The sequence below is a fragment of the Phlebotomus papatasi genome, chromosome 3 (genome assembly GCF_024763615.1).
Source record: "Phlebotomus papatasi isolate M1 chromosome 3, Ppap_2.1, whole genome shotgun sequence".
In the NCBI taxonomy this organism is placed as follows: domain Eukaryota; kingdom Metazoa; phylum Arthropoda; class Insecta; order Diptera; family Psychodidae; genus Phlebotomus; species Phlebotomus papatasi.
The window spans coordinates 30,472,567-30,487,719 of record NC_077224.1 but is presented as its reverse complement, the minus strand read 5'-3'; the positions used below and the strand labels follow the sequence as shown (position 1 = coordinate 30,487,719).

Below are 15,153 nucleotides of genomic sequence, written 5' to 3'. Positions count from 1 at the left end.
TACACTTTAGTTTCCGCCTCTTGCATTTATCTTTGGCTCGCCCACTAGTTGTTTTAGAGTCTTCCGTTTTTCGCGACCGAATTTCACGCATCAGATCAAAAAACACCTAAAAATTTTGTTGTAATAAATTACTCTCTATATAGTGAATTAAAAAGTTCTGTATTACCTTATCCACATTCTCCCTTGTTTTGGCTGAAGTCTCCACATAGGGCACACCCCATTGCTGCGCTCTGAGTTTGCATTCTGTGAGTGGAACCTTGCGTTTATCATTCAAATCACACTTATTTCCAACAAGAAGGAAGGGTATACTCTCATCATTTTTAACACGAAGTATTTGCTCTCGAAATTCTTGAGTAGCTTGAAAACTTTCATCGTCTGTTATTGAAAAGACACATAAAAATCCTTCTCCGCTGCGAAAATAATTATCCCGGATAGCAGCGTAGTCTTCCTGACCGGCAGTGTCTAGTATATCAATTTGTACTTCCTCTCCATCCAACACAACCTATATATATATATAGGAAAAATAAAGTCGTTTTAGTACATTGAAAACACAGTATATTAAAGATTAGTGTGTATAGAAAATGTGTACCTTTTTTCTATAACTGTCTGCCTTTGTGGGCTCATAGTCTTCCACAAACTCATCGTACATAAATTGAAGAGTAAGTGCTGATTTGCCAACACCTCCACTACCCACCATAATCACCTTATGGAGTGCAGGACCATTTGCTGGTTTTTTGGACATACTTGAAATATCTCACTGTTGGATATGCAAGAAAAATCAATATAATAATGCGTTTAAAGTTATATTCAATTGATGAACCAGAAAAGATTGTGTTCCATAGAGCATTACGTGTACATATATATACTGAAGCTTCTCCTCGCATTATAATCATTAGATTAAGTTCCAGTGGATAATTTCAAGATATTTTTCTCAACTATAATATTGGAGTAAGAAAGTTATTGTTGTTTGAATCATTCCCGAATTCAAAAGATTGCAAAATTAAACAAACAATACTTTATACAGCTTAGTTTGGAACCTTTGGAACCAATCATAATTTATCACTGATTATGGCGACTGGGGTTTTCAAAAAAAAAAAAAGATGGCCGGAGTAATTCATTGTTATATGAAATTATAACTACACTGTCAAATTCATTAGATTTTAACATAGTATAGTAACTCCACTACTACATCACCAAAAATCTGTAGGGAAATCATGTCATAAAAACCTATTTATGATAATGTATTGATAGTTTCATTATGTAGCTTGAGCAGAAGTGAAGTATATTTGCCAATTTCAACATTATAATTGCTATTTCAAACAAATAAAACACCATGGAAAAAGGTGGACACATTTGACAATGAAATGGAATGCTTCATATTTTCATCTATTTCGAGGCGTTGTCCGACACACAACTTTTCAACTTCTATATACACGACACTCAGCAATTCGTAATATTATAACACTTACAGTATCTTCGCAAAGAAATAATAAATAATTATTGTCCTTTACTGTGGTTTAAAATTTACGGATGGAGTTTTTACATTAAAATAGAATGATACCTTGGATTTCCCTACGAACACAAAATGTCAAAAACTAATCGAGTTGCCACATGCAAACAAGCTTTGCAAAGGAGGTGCCATCTACCAGTTCAACTTTAAACTAAAATATCAAGTCCTTTCTCCATCAACTGCCCACGAAGCTGAATAAAAAGCGAAGAACGGCGAGATTTAAAAACTTTTAGGACTTTCCAAATTGGAAACTGGAAACCAGACTGGAAATTAGTTGGAGAACGGGGAAATCCAATTATACATACATAGCAGGCAGAGCATTTTTCAACTCTGAGAAAAAATTAAATAAATTAGAAAAACGAATATTGCGATAAAAATGTATAAATGAAAACAAATCTTAGCAAATATAAATAATTGTCTAATTTTTTACAATATCTTCTTTAAAAACTGGAGTATTGGTGATAAATTTGGAATTAATTCTCTTGATTTATTGTTGAATTTCATTTTTCTGCTAATAAGGCTAATAACAATAACGAAGATTAAACAATGTAAATAATTGACATTTAGAATTAAAATCCGAAATAATGAATCAAAGAACTTGATATACAATGGATATAAGGAGGGCATAGATATCATGAATTTGATAAAATAAAAACATAAGCTTAGTATACAATTTATTTCTTTGCAAAAGATATCTTCATTGCATGTGTAGGAGTGATTTTGAAGCCCTGTAGCGCTTCCTTAGCAGCACTGCTCTGAAGTTCACTGGCAAACTCCACAAAGGCAATGTCATGGCGATTGGGTACCAATCGCACCTCCTTAAAACCAGGAAATTGATTAAACAACATTGACAGCATCATCTCATTAGTCTCTTCAGGCAGATTCGTGAGGAAGAGAATTTGATTTGGTGGCTGTTCAGTTGTACTAGAAGCATTTGTTCCAGAAGCATCTGCATTATTAACATTCTTTGTTTTTTTAGCCTTCTTATCTTCTGATGATATAGGTTTTGGGGGTTTTACTTTTTTCGGTCTCTCCTTGAAAGTCCCCTTCATTTTCGCTACCAGATCACTGTCCGTTTTGGAATATTGAATTCTCATGGGTTTGTCATAAAACGGGAAACCTTGCATTGTACGCAAAGCATTGGTAGCGCTAGAGATTTCTTTAAAAATAACAAAAGCTTGTCCACGCATTTTCAGTGTCGTCATAGCCACAATATCAAGAATCTGACCAAATTGGGAGAATATGGCGTACAAAGACTTCTTAAGCTCTTCTTTTTTTACTTTTTCATTGAGATTATTAATGTAAATTGTGTGATTTGGCCGAATATCCATTGTATATACTTCAAATCTGCAAAAATAGGTTATGATATATTGTTTACATTCTTCGGCATTTTTCTCTGCGGATATATCATATATCTAACAAATTATAGGTAATTCAAGTGTATAAGCACTCACCTTACTGATTAAAACAATAGAAATTGGAGTAATTTTATTTATATAATGAAAACACAAATTGTTTAGGATAAGTGCGGCGTCTTTTCTTAAACGTTTTTTTTACTTCTATTTTTTGGTTATGTTTATGACACTCCGCGGCGAATTTTGCTCCCTCCCTCTCTGACAGAAGACGTCAATCTCAGCAGCATAGTGAAAATTTGCCCGTGAAAAGAAAAGTAGAGGAACCAAACAAAATCACTTAAAAGCTATAAAAAATATGCATGGAATCCGTGGAATTCTATTGAGAAGTGTTTTTCAGGTGTCTGCACGAGCTTATAGCAGTTCCAATGCCCTTGCCACTTTAAGACGAAAAACAGGCTACACAATATCTAACTGCAAGAAAGCATTGGATTTACATCAAAATAATATTGTGGAGGCGGAAAAGTGGCTCGATGACCAGGCACAAGCCATGGGATGGTCAAAAGCAGAGAAACTAGAAGGACGAAAGACTCAACAGGGCCTCATAGGTGTTCTTGTCAGAGAGAATTGTGGAGTCATGCTGGAAGTAAATTGCGAGACAGATTTTGTAGCACGAAATAGGACGTTTCAGGATTTTTTGTCAGCATCTTCCAATACTTGCTGGGAATACATTCGGGAAAATATAAATAATGATTTAGATGTATCACAAGTAAGTTCATAATTGTAATCAAAGTGGAATTGAATCATTATTTTTTTTATTGTTTTTTTTTTTTTTTTTTTTAAGAAAAATCTTTCTGGAGATGAATTAAAAACTCTCTTAGCCAGAGATGGTAAAACTCTTACTGACCATCTAGCTATTTTGATAGGAACCGTAGGAGAGAATGCTACTCTCCGTCGTGGAATTGGATTTAAGAGTGAATACAAGAGCATTTTTCTCTCAGGCTATGCTCACCCTCCACAATCAAATCGAGATGGTTTTGCTTTTGGGAAATTTGGTGCGATTGTAGCATTTCGTCGCATAGATACACCACAAGACCTCATGTTAGAGCGTAGAATATGTCAACATATTGTGGGCATGAATCCAAAGAAAATAGGAAAGAAAAACATAGATATAGCCAACGTGAATGCAGATAATGAAGATATTCTAATCTATCAAGAATACATTGCAGATACTTCCAAGACTGTGGGAGAAGTCTTAGATGAATCTCGTCTTCAAGTGTTAAACTATACACGATTTGAATGTGGCGAGGAGAGTGATTCTTAAAAATTCACACTACAAGCATAAATTTATTCTTTCTTCCTAGAATAAATAGACATAAAATCTTTGAAGAGCATATTTGTGTTATTATCATAAGGTCTTATTGAGTCCTCTTTCCCTTTTAAATGTTTAGCAGGATCCACTTGTAAAATATTGCTGTCTACGTTCTTGCTAAATAAATTTTTGTAGAGTAAGCGATATTTCTCTGACTGAATAAGGCCGATCTGCTGGTAAAGTGCCACAGATGAAGTCCACATGTACAGATAGAATACTATGTACAAAAAAAAACATAAGTAAAAAAAATAAAATACAAAATAAAGAAAAAGTCTTACAAATACAAAATCCACCTGCACAAGTTGTTGCTATAAGTTCTCCCAAAGGTAATTGCTTCTTGAGGAAAATCATTGCAATAATATGGATGATCAAGAATACAAAAACTTTGCCCATATTTAGAATTATAAAGGGCATAATTAGGTATTTGTTGAGCTTAAAAAAAGTACACAATTAGAATAATATCAATAATGTGCTCTTAAAGGACACGTAGGGCTAGTAAGAGACATATGTGTGCTTTGTGGAGTTCAAGATTTCACAAAAAGATTATAATAATTTTTTTTTGCCCTACGGGCATTTATGTGAGGTCCAGCCAGGGTTGCTTTGTGTAGATAGGGGGGCGGGGGTGAGTGCATGCGAATAGAACTTACCCCCCAAGGCACCACAAAGCAATTTCATCACTATATACCTTTAATATTAATTGTTCATATTAGGTATATTTTGTTAAATTGAGCTCAAGTGTATTAAATGTTTTTTTCAAAATATTTTCAGCGTTTCCTTTTCGGTGCAAGTCTACAAGCGCTGGGTCATCTTATAGGCAAAGACATATGTGTTATCCTCCCGAAGTATAGATTTAAAAATAACATTTTAAACTCAAGCCAATAGGGGGAGGCTTTGATCGTTCGCACATACGCTACCTTCAGACACTTCATATTTCTCCCATATTCCTTTATGAATCTCACATATGGCTATATATTGTAATAGCTAACCTTAAATCCCATCTTTCCTGAAAAAATTGAGAGTCTAATCCTTTTTTCCTAGTTTCAGGAAGCAAAAAATAAAAACAGGTCCAAAACTGTAATTTTGCTGTGCAATATTTCATACGATTGTGCAGAATTAATATCACTTTTCTGAAAAACTACTATCACAGAGGGTAGAAGGGTTATTAGGAGTCAGATTTATGTAAAAATCTTTTAGGCTGAACAGGCACTTTTTGTGGGTGGAACAAAATTCACAAACTTGACTCAGATTCATCGATCGCACATAGAAGACATGGCTTCTCTCACATTTTCCAAGAAACTTCATTTTAGATGCGATCCCTCATATTCACATCTATTGTAATCTACCAATTTGATCCACCACTAAAAAGGAAAACTTAAAAATCGTAAAGTTGATAAACAAGAAGTAATTTGACTCAAATAGGCTGCAGTTGAGTAATTATTAAGCAATTTTGCATTTCTTTGATATAAAAATATTTTTCAAGCTTGCACAAACTGAATGTGCAATGAAAGAATCACATCTGCAATAAGCTCATACAGTTTACAACTGGTTTTTGACAATCTTTGACATAACCTCACTTTTGTGTTGTTTTTCAAGTCAAACAAAAAAAATTGTCCGTGAGAAGCTGTTTTGTGAAAATTTTAGCCTGTTCACCTGCTGAAGCTCAATATCTGTGCTAAATCCCGATTCCTGCAGCTGCAGAAACAGCGAAATCTTCAATGATGCGCATTCAAACGTTTTTGTGCATATCCGGCTCCGTGGAGGAATGGTGGAATCTTGTGTGGTCTTCTCGCTTGCAGAGTTTTAGTCAATTTTTAGCTTTAAAAACTTATTGATTCGTGTAAATTTGGTGATATTTGGACTTTTCAAGAAAGAATTCATCAGATTTAACCGTTTCCGGAGTGAAATTCTCGTAGAATCAAGCAAAAAAATGGTTTTTAATGTCAATAAAACATCTCTCAGAAAAGTTCCAAAAAAGTGATATTAAAATGTTTTATTCCTTATAAAAATGGTTTAATCAAGTAGATTAGAGTTCCCTTTAAACAATGATGTGCAACTTTTAGTGTCCGGTGCAAAATTTACGGTGAAAATAGGGTGTTCAATGATGGCGTGAATCGTGTGCGATAATAGAAACTTGATTCATCTATCGGACAAATCGCCATTAAATTTTCATTTTCCTCTGGAGGAAAATCTAAGGATTTCCTGGGATTTTGTTTGGTGGGATTATGAACCTTATAAGTAAGACATTTTTTTGGCATAGTTGAAGAATCCATTTGGTTTGCATGGTAGTCAGAAAAAATCACTGAACTTGAACATCATTTTTGTGTGCGAAAGTTCAAAGCCTCCCCCTATACTTGTAAATTGCCCTCTGAATGAACACGTAGGGCTGGTACGCTGGTAAGAAACATGTGTGTGCTTTGTGGAAGTTGGGAAAAGGATCTAGTGATTAACCCTCTACCCCTGGGCACTTATAAATACAAATTTATCACAATATATTAATTATTTTACTGGGATTGGCAACGTGTGGGAATCTCGTCCATCACATTCTAATGTTTACATTTATTTAGGTTTTAGTGCCCTTTTCATATTACATAACGCAAATACATAATATAAATGGATCCCAATACTATCCGTGTGCCGCTGTTTTTTTAACACTCAGAATTCACGCATTTCTGGGTATTGTTCACACGTTTTCTTGCGTATTGGAAATTTGGTTAATCCATGATATTTTACAAATTTTAATTTAAATGAACGTGCTAGTGTGAAATAAAATACAGGAAAATATACAAATTACAAACCTTTAAAGCTCCGATTATCAAAAAAATACAGGCGAATAAATGTAGTGAAATTAAAACAATGGATAATTGCAGGAACATTTTCAAATGTGAATTAATCATATCCACAATTTGATGTACAAAAATGTTGTCTTCGACTTTTTTAAGCACATCGTGTCTAATTATATACTCCTTGATATCATTTACGTTACCAATTCCTAAGAAGTAGAGACATATAACTGATGATATTCCAGCATAAAGTCCAGAAAAAATTGTTCCTAAGCGTACGGAGCAGTAAAAGAAGAAATGATTTAGAAGAGGCATATTGACGAACTAATTGTTGAAATATACAAATCTATGGGGGTAATATGCTATTGGACTTCTAAAAAATCATATTTCCAAATCAGAGATATCGAAAACAAGATAAATACATCATTAAGCTATAGTACACATTAAATAACTTACTAATGTATTCACAGAACATAATATATAATAAACATTTCAATGTCACGCTGATTTCGATGCATTAAGCGGAAAAATATTGATAAGACTCGAAGTGTCTACTCCAGGCATTTTTGAAGTATTCTTTATATAGTCGTCCTTCTCCATAAATATCCATCGTTTCTTGCTCAACAAGAATAGTACCATTAGTAATGGTAGATGAAGCAGGGAGAATCGAAAAAGTTTTCGAGAACTGTTGCTATCTGAATTTTTGTAAAATTTCCATGCTGTAATTTAAAAGGAAAAAAAAAATAAATTAAATAAAATTTAGTGTTATTGAACATTCAATAGAGTTTTCAAATTTGGGTTGGTTTTCTTTTACCCATTTGTTACTGTGTAATTTCATATTATTAAATATATGCACTATAAAGAAGTCTAATTGCCAATAAAATATTCGCATTTAATTTGAACAACTTAACATTCTTCTAATTTTATCAGGGTGCTCCTAATTTTGTATCTGAGATAGTTCATGACAAAAAATAGTAAATATCAAATATGATAAAATAGTTTTAAAAGTTGAAAATATACTAAATTGTGTTGTAATTAATGAAAGAAAATTATTATAATCTATCAAATTTTAAACCTCTATCCTAAAAATTTGCACAGTAAGTAAATAGTCTTCTTTAAACCGACAATATTTAGCCATGCCATTTAACTGTAAGCTTTGAAAACAACCAGACACGGACGAACGAGACGTTTATATGATAATATTAAAATTTGTAGATTATGAAAAATTGTGTTGTAAATGAACCTTTGTGTTTCATTTGTTTTTTTTTTTTTAATTTGACTCTAAGGAGTAGTGTCAGAATTTATCATAGTGTAACTTACCTAAAAAAGTGAAATATGCGTTTAGGGGTAAGGACGTCAGTGCAAACCAGGCATCAGTGGCACCAAGAGCCGGTGCTAACAAAGAGATCCCTGCGATACCAATGGTATAACGCAAAGCTACTCGTCTACAAAGTTGAGGATCAGTCACAGCCATCATTCTATATCCAGCTCGTGAGTAATCGGGTCTCAAGTTCCATGACAGCGCATTAAAATGAGGAAACTGCCAGGCATACAAAAGTGCAGCGAGTATCCAAGCTCCAGTATCTACATGTCCTGTGCATGCCACCCATCCCATTACAGGTGGAATAGCACCTACAACGCTACCCACCCACGTATTTAGTATACTGTAACGCTTCATTGGTGTATAGATGCAGGTATATAGGATGAGATTGGACAATCCCAGAAACGCTGCGATTCCATTAACTCCAAAATTGAGAATAGCAAAGCCACCAACTCCAGCAATTGTAGCAAAAGATACTGCATGGAGTGGTGTCAGCATACCCTTGACTAGAACTCGGTTTCGTGTTCGTGACATTTGAGCATCAAAGGGCACCTCGAAGAACTGATTGATGGAATTAGAAGCACCCGCAAGGAGACCAGTACCCACAGAACATAGGGCAAATGTTGTTAAGTCGAAGGAGGCTGGTGCCATTGCATAGCCTGCCATCGAGGTCACTACAACAAGGGATGTAAGGCGGATTTTGGATAATCTTAGGTAAAGTTGGAAGTTAGCTGATAGCGGTGTCTTGGCCCATGAATCAGATTGTAGCCCCTTCACCTCCTCTAGACTTCCAGTTGCTGCAGGTGGCAGTTTTCCATCGAAAGAAATTAATATTGGAGCTTTTGCTGATCCTACAGATAAAGCTATAGAATCATCAATTTTTTTCACGGTTCTCCTTGCTCCGTTTAAATTGTGAAAAAACACAAAATTCGGATTCACCTTTGTTGCATGCTGTAAAATATAGATAAATAAATAATTTATATAAATGACATTATATATACAAGAATATATATATTTGTCAATCTTACAGATTTAAGAATTGAGGCCTTCTGAGAATAGGTAAATTTAATAGGTCTTATAAAATGTGAGAATCTTATCACGAAAATATTCATCTTGGTAACACAGGTAACCATTCACATTTAGCACATGATTACCAAAATTCCTTGGGTGATAAATCTAAATTGATTATAGTGTTATATAACACTTTATCTCATAGTAATTTCCCACAATTTTTATTTTTCCACTCAATTATGCAAGGATTTTAACTTTCTTTTGAATCTACGCCAGACAGTATTCTGCTTAAAAAAAAAACGCGTGGTTTATATAAGAAAGATCAATTGGAAAATAATTATAAAAAAAATGCCTTCAAATATGTCAAATTTTGACATATATACACGCAAACGCGACGCGATTTTTGCCCCCTATTGGAGGCGAAATAAAAATACATAAGAGGGAATTGCGTCATTTCGTAGAACGGTAGAACGTAGAACACAACTAAAAGTGTCACGTTAAGGACCCTTCCAAGTGTTAACGCTGTGTGTCTTAGCTAAGAAAAATCGTTGCGAATCCATTTTTGTGTCTAGACTAAAAAAAAACTGAAAATTGAATAAATGCATGAAATGAAAATTGAAGAAAAACGATATTAAAAGGAAAATTAAGCTGTGGGTCTTCACAATAAGCAATGCTTTCGCCATGATTAACTTCCTCCTATCTTGCAGTATCTAAATTGCATATCTTCAATTTTTGAGCCACTTTTTTCAAGAGAGGAGCTACAATGTAATTTCAACTTCACAGGAATATGTTTTATCATTTAAATTAGGAAAAACACCAAAAAAAGATTTTAGCAAGTCATTGACAGTTCAAACAATTATTTATTTTTAATAAATCTCGATGGTTGAATAACACTTTTTGTTGTGTTTGAATTAATTGGAAAAATAGGAAGTGGCTGATTTATTAAAGGAACAGCATTATTCTTATGGTTTTTTACAGAAAACTGTTCATCAGAGAATGCAGAGCTTATTTCGTCGTCATCACTAATAGAACTTTCACGTGAATTATGTGTTTTTGTATTGTCATGGGCAGAATTTGGCCTAGATTCAAATCCTGACGATTGTGAAGATGAACGAGACTCAATTGGATGAAAATTTTCCTTTAAGTTGATATGATTGATTATATGATTGCTGTTGTAAGACATCATTTGGGGTGAACCACTCCAAAATCCACCGGCCACCCAAGATTTATGTGTTACCAAATGATGGGGTAGCCTCTTTGCATATGACAATGTGAAATCAGATTGCTGCAGATGACGATTAGACTTTCGCATCAGATGAACAGGTGAACGATTTGAACTTTCGGTGTTATTTGAATCATTTAATCTCAGTTTTTTAATACCCGAATAAACTTCCTCATTTTTAAAGTTGTTTGCACAGTTCAATATCATGTGTTGATTCCGATCCCCGAAGCTGCGCAGAGACTCATTAAATAATGATAAATTTTCAAAAGATTCAGCTGGTTTCAGAGTACATTCACCAAACTTATGAGGACCTTGGATGCTACGTGGATTTTCAGGTGAGTAATAAAGACTATTTCTACTTCCGCGATAATCTTCAGTATTATTCTTTGCATTTGAACTTCTAATTGTGTAAAATGTGTCGTCCATGCTCTCATAGTTTTTATCTTTTAGCGATGAATTCAATTGCACCCTTGTACTCATGAAATTTTGAATTGGATATTTTGTTTTGACGGGTGACAATCCAATTTTTCTGTCTATTTCAATAGAATCACTATCCTCCAAGTCATCCGAATCACTGAAATCTGTATATATCCTGTGGAAACTTTTGTTCAAGTCATTTCGGAAACTTTTTGAATCGCCATTTAAATGGCAAAGAGATGAAGCCAAAGTGGCTGCAGACAATATTATCTAAAAATGAGATTAATAAATAGAAATATAATGGAATTTTTCCTAATTATAGATTTGACAAAAAAAAAAGACTTACAAATAACACATCGGTGAGCACAGTATCTTCATCCAAAAAACCATGTAAAAAATTTGCGCTCCAAGTCAATAACATTACAACTGATTTATTCTGATTCCTAATATCACTTTGATATAGGATCCAAAGTGATATTGCTATTCCCAGGAATTGAATAATAAAATCTTCTGTGAGAATGTGACTAAATTCACTATTAATATTTAATGGATTTAATGATGAACTGTAGGTTGCAACTGTAGCCCAAATATTCATGGCACTAATCCAGAATCGTGATTTGATGTTATTTGCAATTATGATAACAAATTCGAAAATTACTGTCGTATAGTTTATGATGCTCTTAGTGTAATTGATCCATAAATCAGATTGTTTTGTGATAATATATGCTTGAAGTCTTGAAGAACGCTGATATGTTTTAAGAACATTCAATATAGCCAGTGCCAGCGTAATGTAACCAGCAATACTGCAGCGCGTAACTTTAGTAGGAGTGCTAGCAATAAGCTTCTTGGACATTGGCGTAAGTGGTTTATTCAGTAGACCCAATATTCTCCTTTTAACTTTAGTAAGTTGCCTTTTGACAACACTTTCGCAATCTTTGCATAAGAAATATGCCTCATCAAGATGTTTACGGAACGCTTCAACTTCTTCAAAATACGTTTTTTCACTTTTGGGGGTAAACAATGCCAATTGCTGTACTTTCAGCTCCTGATTCCGGTTACATGAATTGCACAAACCATTCGATGAAGGGCTTCCAGCAGTTGCAGACAAAAATGAAGACTCAGGGGAATTTTTATTCTTCCGTTTTGGTGTTTTGTTCAATTTTGCACAATACTGAGCTGGAATATCCTGATTGTAGTCACCATCCTGCAAATATATTAGAATTGTATTAAGTACTGAAGACCAATTTATGTGTAAAAAAAAAATACCGGAGTAAACCCATTATACTGTTCACATTGTGGACAAATCCATGAATTTTTTTGTTCATATCGCACCATCGAATTTGTGTTGCAAAACCAACAATTAACCCTAGTGCGGAATTTAGTTCTACAAGAAAAATCATTTTGATATGAGAATAAAATACAAAATTTGTGAATTTCTACCGGTATTTTACCTAAATTTTAAGGTTATAATCAAGATGACTATCCCAATCTCAAATAATAAAAGTAAATTCCAATTATTAAGGACACTGTTAGACATAGCGTAAAATAGTGATTACTTTATAAAACTGAAATTGAGAAAAAACTATCATTTATCTCCCAAAATATCTCTAAAAAAATTACCACACGGAACTTTTCACTTTTCTATTCTGTCAACCCAAAACTAATGGCGGAGTCATATGGGAAATGAAAGGAAACTGGAAGTCACTGGAATAAATTCCAGTAAATCATCACATCATAACCTCAAATACAAAGGTGGCGTCCGCGATTGTGTTTTGTTCTGGTCCAGTAGTTCCTTGTTTAATTCTTCATGTATAGTTGTAGCAAGGACACGATTTAAAAATGAATCTACAATCTGATGCAGAATTAGCTCGTAAAATTTATCGACAATTAAACCAACAGCAGGTAAAAATGTTATTTTAATTTTCCACTCTCGCAAAATAAAAATTTAAGATATTTTCTAATTAGAAGCAGGATTTTAAACATTTTCCTACTTTCCAGAACTATGATGCAGCCAATAATGTGCGCAGCGCTGATCTCAACTCAACACAAAACCTCGTTAGTGAGGAGTGGGAACTGCGTGACCCAACGCCGGATGTCCAGTCACTTTTCAAACGCTTTGATGAACGGTTTTTCAAGAACAAACTACAGTGTGTGACACTTGAATGGAGCAAAAAAATGTACAGCTGCGCTGGAATTTGCTATCAACGATCTAATAAATTTGGAAAAGAATGCAAAATCCGGTTGAGTGAACCCCTGCTAAAATTACGGTCTAGAAAGGTTTTTATAATTTTTGGCTTTATGGTAAAAATTTTATAATTGATTTCTTTTGCAAAATATAATAGGATTTGATAGAAACTCTTCTTCACGAGATGATACATGCATACTGTTTCGTCCAAGGAATTCGAGAGGGCAATGGAGGACATGGACCAACTTTCATTAGTATCATGCGGAGTATAAACAAGATAACTGGCACAAATATTACCGTTTACCATACTTTCTATAATGAGGTGAATGCATATAAGACTCACATCTGGCGCTGTAATGGGATTTGCCAACATCGGCGACCTTTTTATGGCTATGTGAAGCGAACATGTAATCGTGCTCCTGGGCCTACAGACTACTGGTGGATGGGTCATAAACAATCTTGTGGAGGATACTTTGAAAAAATAGGCGAACCTGAAAAGCCACAAAAGAAAACATCTGGGAAGAAAGTTTATGTACTTGAAAACAAGGATATTAGGTCCTTTTTTCCAACTTTTCCACAAAAATCGCCAAAACCGAAAGATGATTCTGAAAGTGTGAGGGCAAATGTGCGAAATGCATGGCAAAAAAAGTCCCAATCAAATGAAATCAAAACAAGTCCCAATCAAATGGACCAGTCATTACATAAAAAAACTTCAAAAGCACATTCATCACAGAACTGGAATCAAATAGACGAAGATGTCTTCATTGAAAATGTAAAAATTCCTGTGATAAATCTTGATGATACATTAGAAGTTGATGGTAAACATCTTACTCCTCTGGAGCGCCAAAATCAAATCAAGGAGGAAATATTAGAGTCAAGCCAAGATTCCAGTGATATAATTGAACTTATTGATGATGAATTCGACGACGAAGATTTAACGACCATCAATACTGTTTTGGATGAATCCGTGATAGAAGATCTTTTTGGGAAAGACACTTTAATGGATGAATTCAATCAACGAAATTGCTCCAACCACGAAGAAATCGATAAGTCCTCTGATTTGATTACATGCCCTGTGTGTGAGCTTTATCTACCACGAGATGTAATGTCCAGTCATATGGAAGGATGCCTGGGAATCATTGAACACGTTAAGCTCAGACAAAAATGTGCAGAACAATCAAGCTCAAAACGGCGCAAGATTTCGTCTCTTACGAGCACTTCTTCCAGTAGTCGAAATGATTCGCATGGTACAGGTGTAAAAAAAAATTCTGATTACGCGATTACTCTTCCCAACTATTCTCTGGTTTCCTGTCCTGTATGCAACAAGTTCCTGCCAGAAAGTAGAATTAATGATCATTTGGATACGTGTTTGATAAAAGAAAATACTCATTAAAAAAAAAAGATTTTATTTAAAAGATAAAATTATATTTTCGCTGAGTTTCCAAGAAATCCATTCAAGTTTAATGTAAATTTACTATATGAAATTTGAATTTAATAAAAATTTTTCTTCTGTAGTTTTGTTTTTTATAAAAAAAAAAACAGAATTTTCAAGCCGCTTACAGAAGAAATTCTGCTTCTTGGCTTCCAATAAAACTCCAAGGCCACACGCCTGGTCAGTCACTCTCACGGCAAGCCTACTTTTAACCTGGTGGAATTGTCGAGACTCCATCCACAGAAACAAGAAGATGCGCGTGTCTAGTAAGGCTTGATTGTAGATACGATTATTTCAACCTTAGAAGCTACCCCATTCACGCATCAGGGGCCTCACCATAAAATTGTGGTTATTTGCAGCTCCCCTCATTCTCAATATATTCTAAAGACTTTGTCTTCCTTGTCTTACAAATGCATTTGTGTTGCCCTCCCGAAGTATAGGCCTTCAGTGTAAAAATGACAAAGTCAATTTTCTGCGATTTTCGCCCCAAAACGGGTAGTTGGGGCTATGGAGGCACAATGGCTCATTGTGGTCGAAGGGGGGAGGGTATA

At 34.4% G+C, this 15,153-nt stretch overlaps 6 protein-coding genes across 7 annotated transcripts in view; 2 read left to right on the top strand and 4 right to left on the bottom strand.

Moving 5' to 3' along the window:
* Positions 1–1,633, bottom strand: part of LOC129805243 (ras-related protein Ral-a) — a 4,935-nt gene extending 3,302 nt beyond the window's left edge. The window contains exons 1-4 of the mRNA XM_055853022.1: positions 1,562–1,633; positions 590–757; positions 167–502; positions 4–106 (exon numbers count right to left, since the gene is read on the bottom strand). Coding sequence (XP_055708997.1) covers positions 4–106; positions 167–502; positions 590–742 — 592 coding nt within the window. The 5' untranslated portion in view covers positions 743–757; positions 1,562–1,633. The remainder of the gene's footprint in view (positions 1–3; positions 107–166; positions 503–589; positions 758–1,561) is intronic.
* Positions 1,634–2,167: 534 nt separating this feature from the next.
* LOC129807591 (U1 small nuclear ribonucleoprotein A) lies at positions 2,168–3,108 on the bottom strand. The gene is made up of 2 exons (XM_055856971.1): positions 2,965–3,108; positions 2,168–2,857 (listed from the first exon to the last, which is right to left on the bottom strand). Exon 2 carries the CDS (start codon positions 2,839–2,841, stop codon positions 2,185–2,187), a length of 657 nt encoding a protein of 218 aa, XP_055712946.1. The 5' UTR covers positions 2,842–2,857; positions 2,965–3,108; the 3' UTR covers positions 2,168–2,184.
* A 22-nt stretch (positions 3,109–3,130) lies between these two features.
* LOC129807579 (elongation factor Ts, mitochondrial) lies at positions 3,131–4,993 on the top strand. Its single transcript, XM_055856952.1, has 2 exons — positions 3,131–3,631; positions 3,707–4,993. The coding sequence occupies exons 1-2, from the start codon at positions 3,221–3,223 to the stop codon at positions 4,184–4,186; spliced, it is 891 nt and encodes a 296-aa protein (XP_055712927.1). The 5' UTR covers positions 3,131–3,220; the 3' UTR covers positions 4,187–4,993.
* A 2,453-nt stretch (positions 4,994–7,446) lies between these two features.
* LOC129807567 (protoheme IX farnesyltransferase, mitochondrial) lies at positions 7,447–9,921 on the bottom strand. The gene is made up of 3 exons (XM_055856936.1): positions 9,364–9,921; positions 8,335–9,286; positions 7,447–7,733 (listed from the first exon to the last, which is right to left on the bottom strand). The coding sequence occupies exons 1-3, from the start codon at positions 9,466–9,468 to the stop codon at positions 7,513–7,515; spliced, it is 1,278 nt and encodes a 425-aa protein (XP_055712911.1). The 5' UTR covers positions 9,469–9,921; the 3' UTR covers positions 7,447–7,512.
* Positions 9,922–10,186: 265 nt separating this feature from the next.
* LOC129807543 (uncharacterized) lies at positions 10,187–12,522 on the bottom strand. The gene is made up of 4 exons (XM_055856890.1): positions 12,437–12,522; positions 12,252–12,369; positions 11,332–12,189; positions 10,187–11,255 (listed from the first exon to the last, which is right to left on the bottom strand). Exons 1-4 carry the CDS (start codon positions 12,520–12,522, stop codon positions 10,203–10,205), a joined length of 2,115 nt encoding a protein of 704 aa, XP_055712865.1. The 3' UTR covers positions 10,187–10,202.
* Positions 12,523–12,824: 302 nt separating this feature from the next.
* On the top strand, positions 12,825–14,684 carry LOC129807552 (DNA-dependent metalloprotease dvc-1). Of its 2 annotated transcripts, none has more exons than XM_055856907.1 (3): positions 12,825–12,887; positions 12,984–13,262; positions 13,328–14,684. In XM_055856907.1, the coding sequence occupies exons 1-3, from the start codon at positions 12,825–12,827 to the stop codon at positions 14,561–14,563; spliced, it is 1,578 nt and encodes a 525-aa protein (XP_055712882.1). In that variant the 3' UTR covers positions 14,564–14,684. The 2 variants fall into 2 exon arrangements, with proteins under 2 accessions (XP_055712882.1, XP_055712881.1); XM_055856906.1 differs by having other exon boundaries at positions 12,957–13,262.
* The last annotated feature ends 469 nt before the right edge of the window (positions 14,685–15,153 follow it).

Excerpts from the sequence above, each read along its gene's own strand:
- LOC129807591 (XM_055856971.1), bottom strand. The coding sequence starts at position 2,841 with ATGGATATTCGGCCAAATCACACAATTTACATTAATAATCTCAATGAA.
- LOC129807579 (XM_055856952.1), top strand. The coding sequence starts at position 3,221 with ATGCATGGAATCCGTGGAATTCTATTGAGAAGTGTTTTTCAGGTGTCT. Across the intron at positions 3,632-3,706 it reads ATGATTTAGATGTATCACAA|AAAAATCTTTCTGGAGATGA; the intron begins GTAAGTTCATAA and ends TTTTTTTTTAAG.
- LOC129807567 (XM_055856936.1), bottom strand. The coding sequence starts at position 9,468 with ATGGTTACCTGTGTTACCAAGATGAATATTTTCGTGATAAGATTCTCA. Across the intron at positions 9,287-9,363 it reads AGGCCTCAATTCTTAAATCT|CATGCAACAAAGGTGAATCC; the intron begins GTAAGATTGACA and ends TATATTTTACAG. Across the intron at positions 7,734-8,334 it reads CGCATATTTCACTTTTTTAG|CATGGAAATTTTACAAAAAT; the intron begins GTAAGTTACACT and ends TTTAAATTACAG.
- LOC129807543 (XM_055856890.1), bottom strand. The coding sequence starts at position 12,522 with ATGTCTAACAGTGTCCTTAATAATTGGAATTTACTTTTATTATTTGAG. Across the intron at positions 12,190-12,251 it reads AGTATAATGGGTTTACTCCG|GATGGTGACTACAATCAGGA; the intron begins GTATTTTTTTTT and ends ATATATTTGCAG. Across the intron at positions 11,256-11,331 it reads TGCTCACCGATGTGTTATTT|ATAATATTGTCTGCAGCCAC; the intron begins GTAAGTCTTTTT and ends TCTCATTTTTAG.
- LOC129807552 (XM_055856906.1), top strand. The coding sequence starts at position 12,825 with ATGAATCTACAATCTGATGCAGAATTAGCTCGTAAAATTTATCGACAA. Across the intron at positions 12,888-12,956 it reads GACAATTAAACCAACAGCAG|GATTTTAAACATTTTCCTAC; the intron begins GTAAAAATGTTA and ends AATTAGAAGCAG. Across the intron at positions 13,263-13,327 it reads TAAAATTACGGTCTAGAAAG|GATTTGATAGAAACTCTTCT; the intron begins GTTTTTATAATT and ends AAAATATAATAG.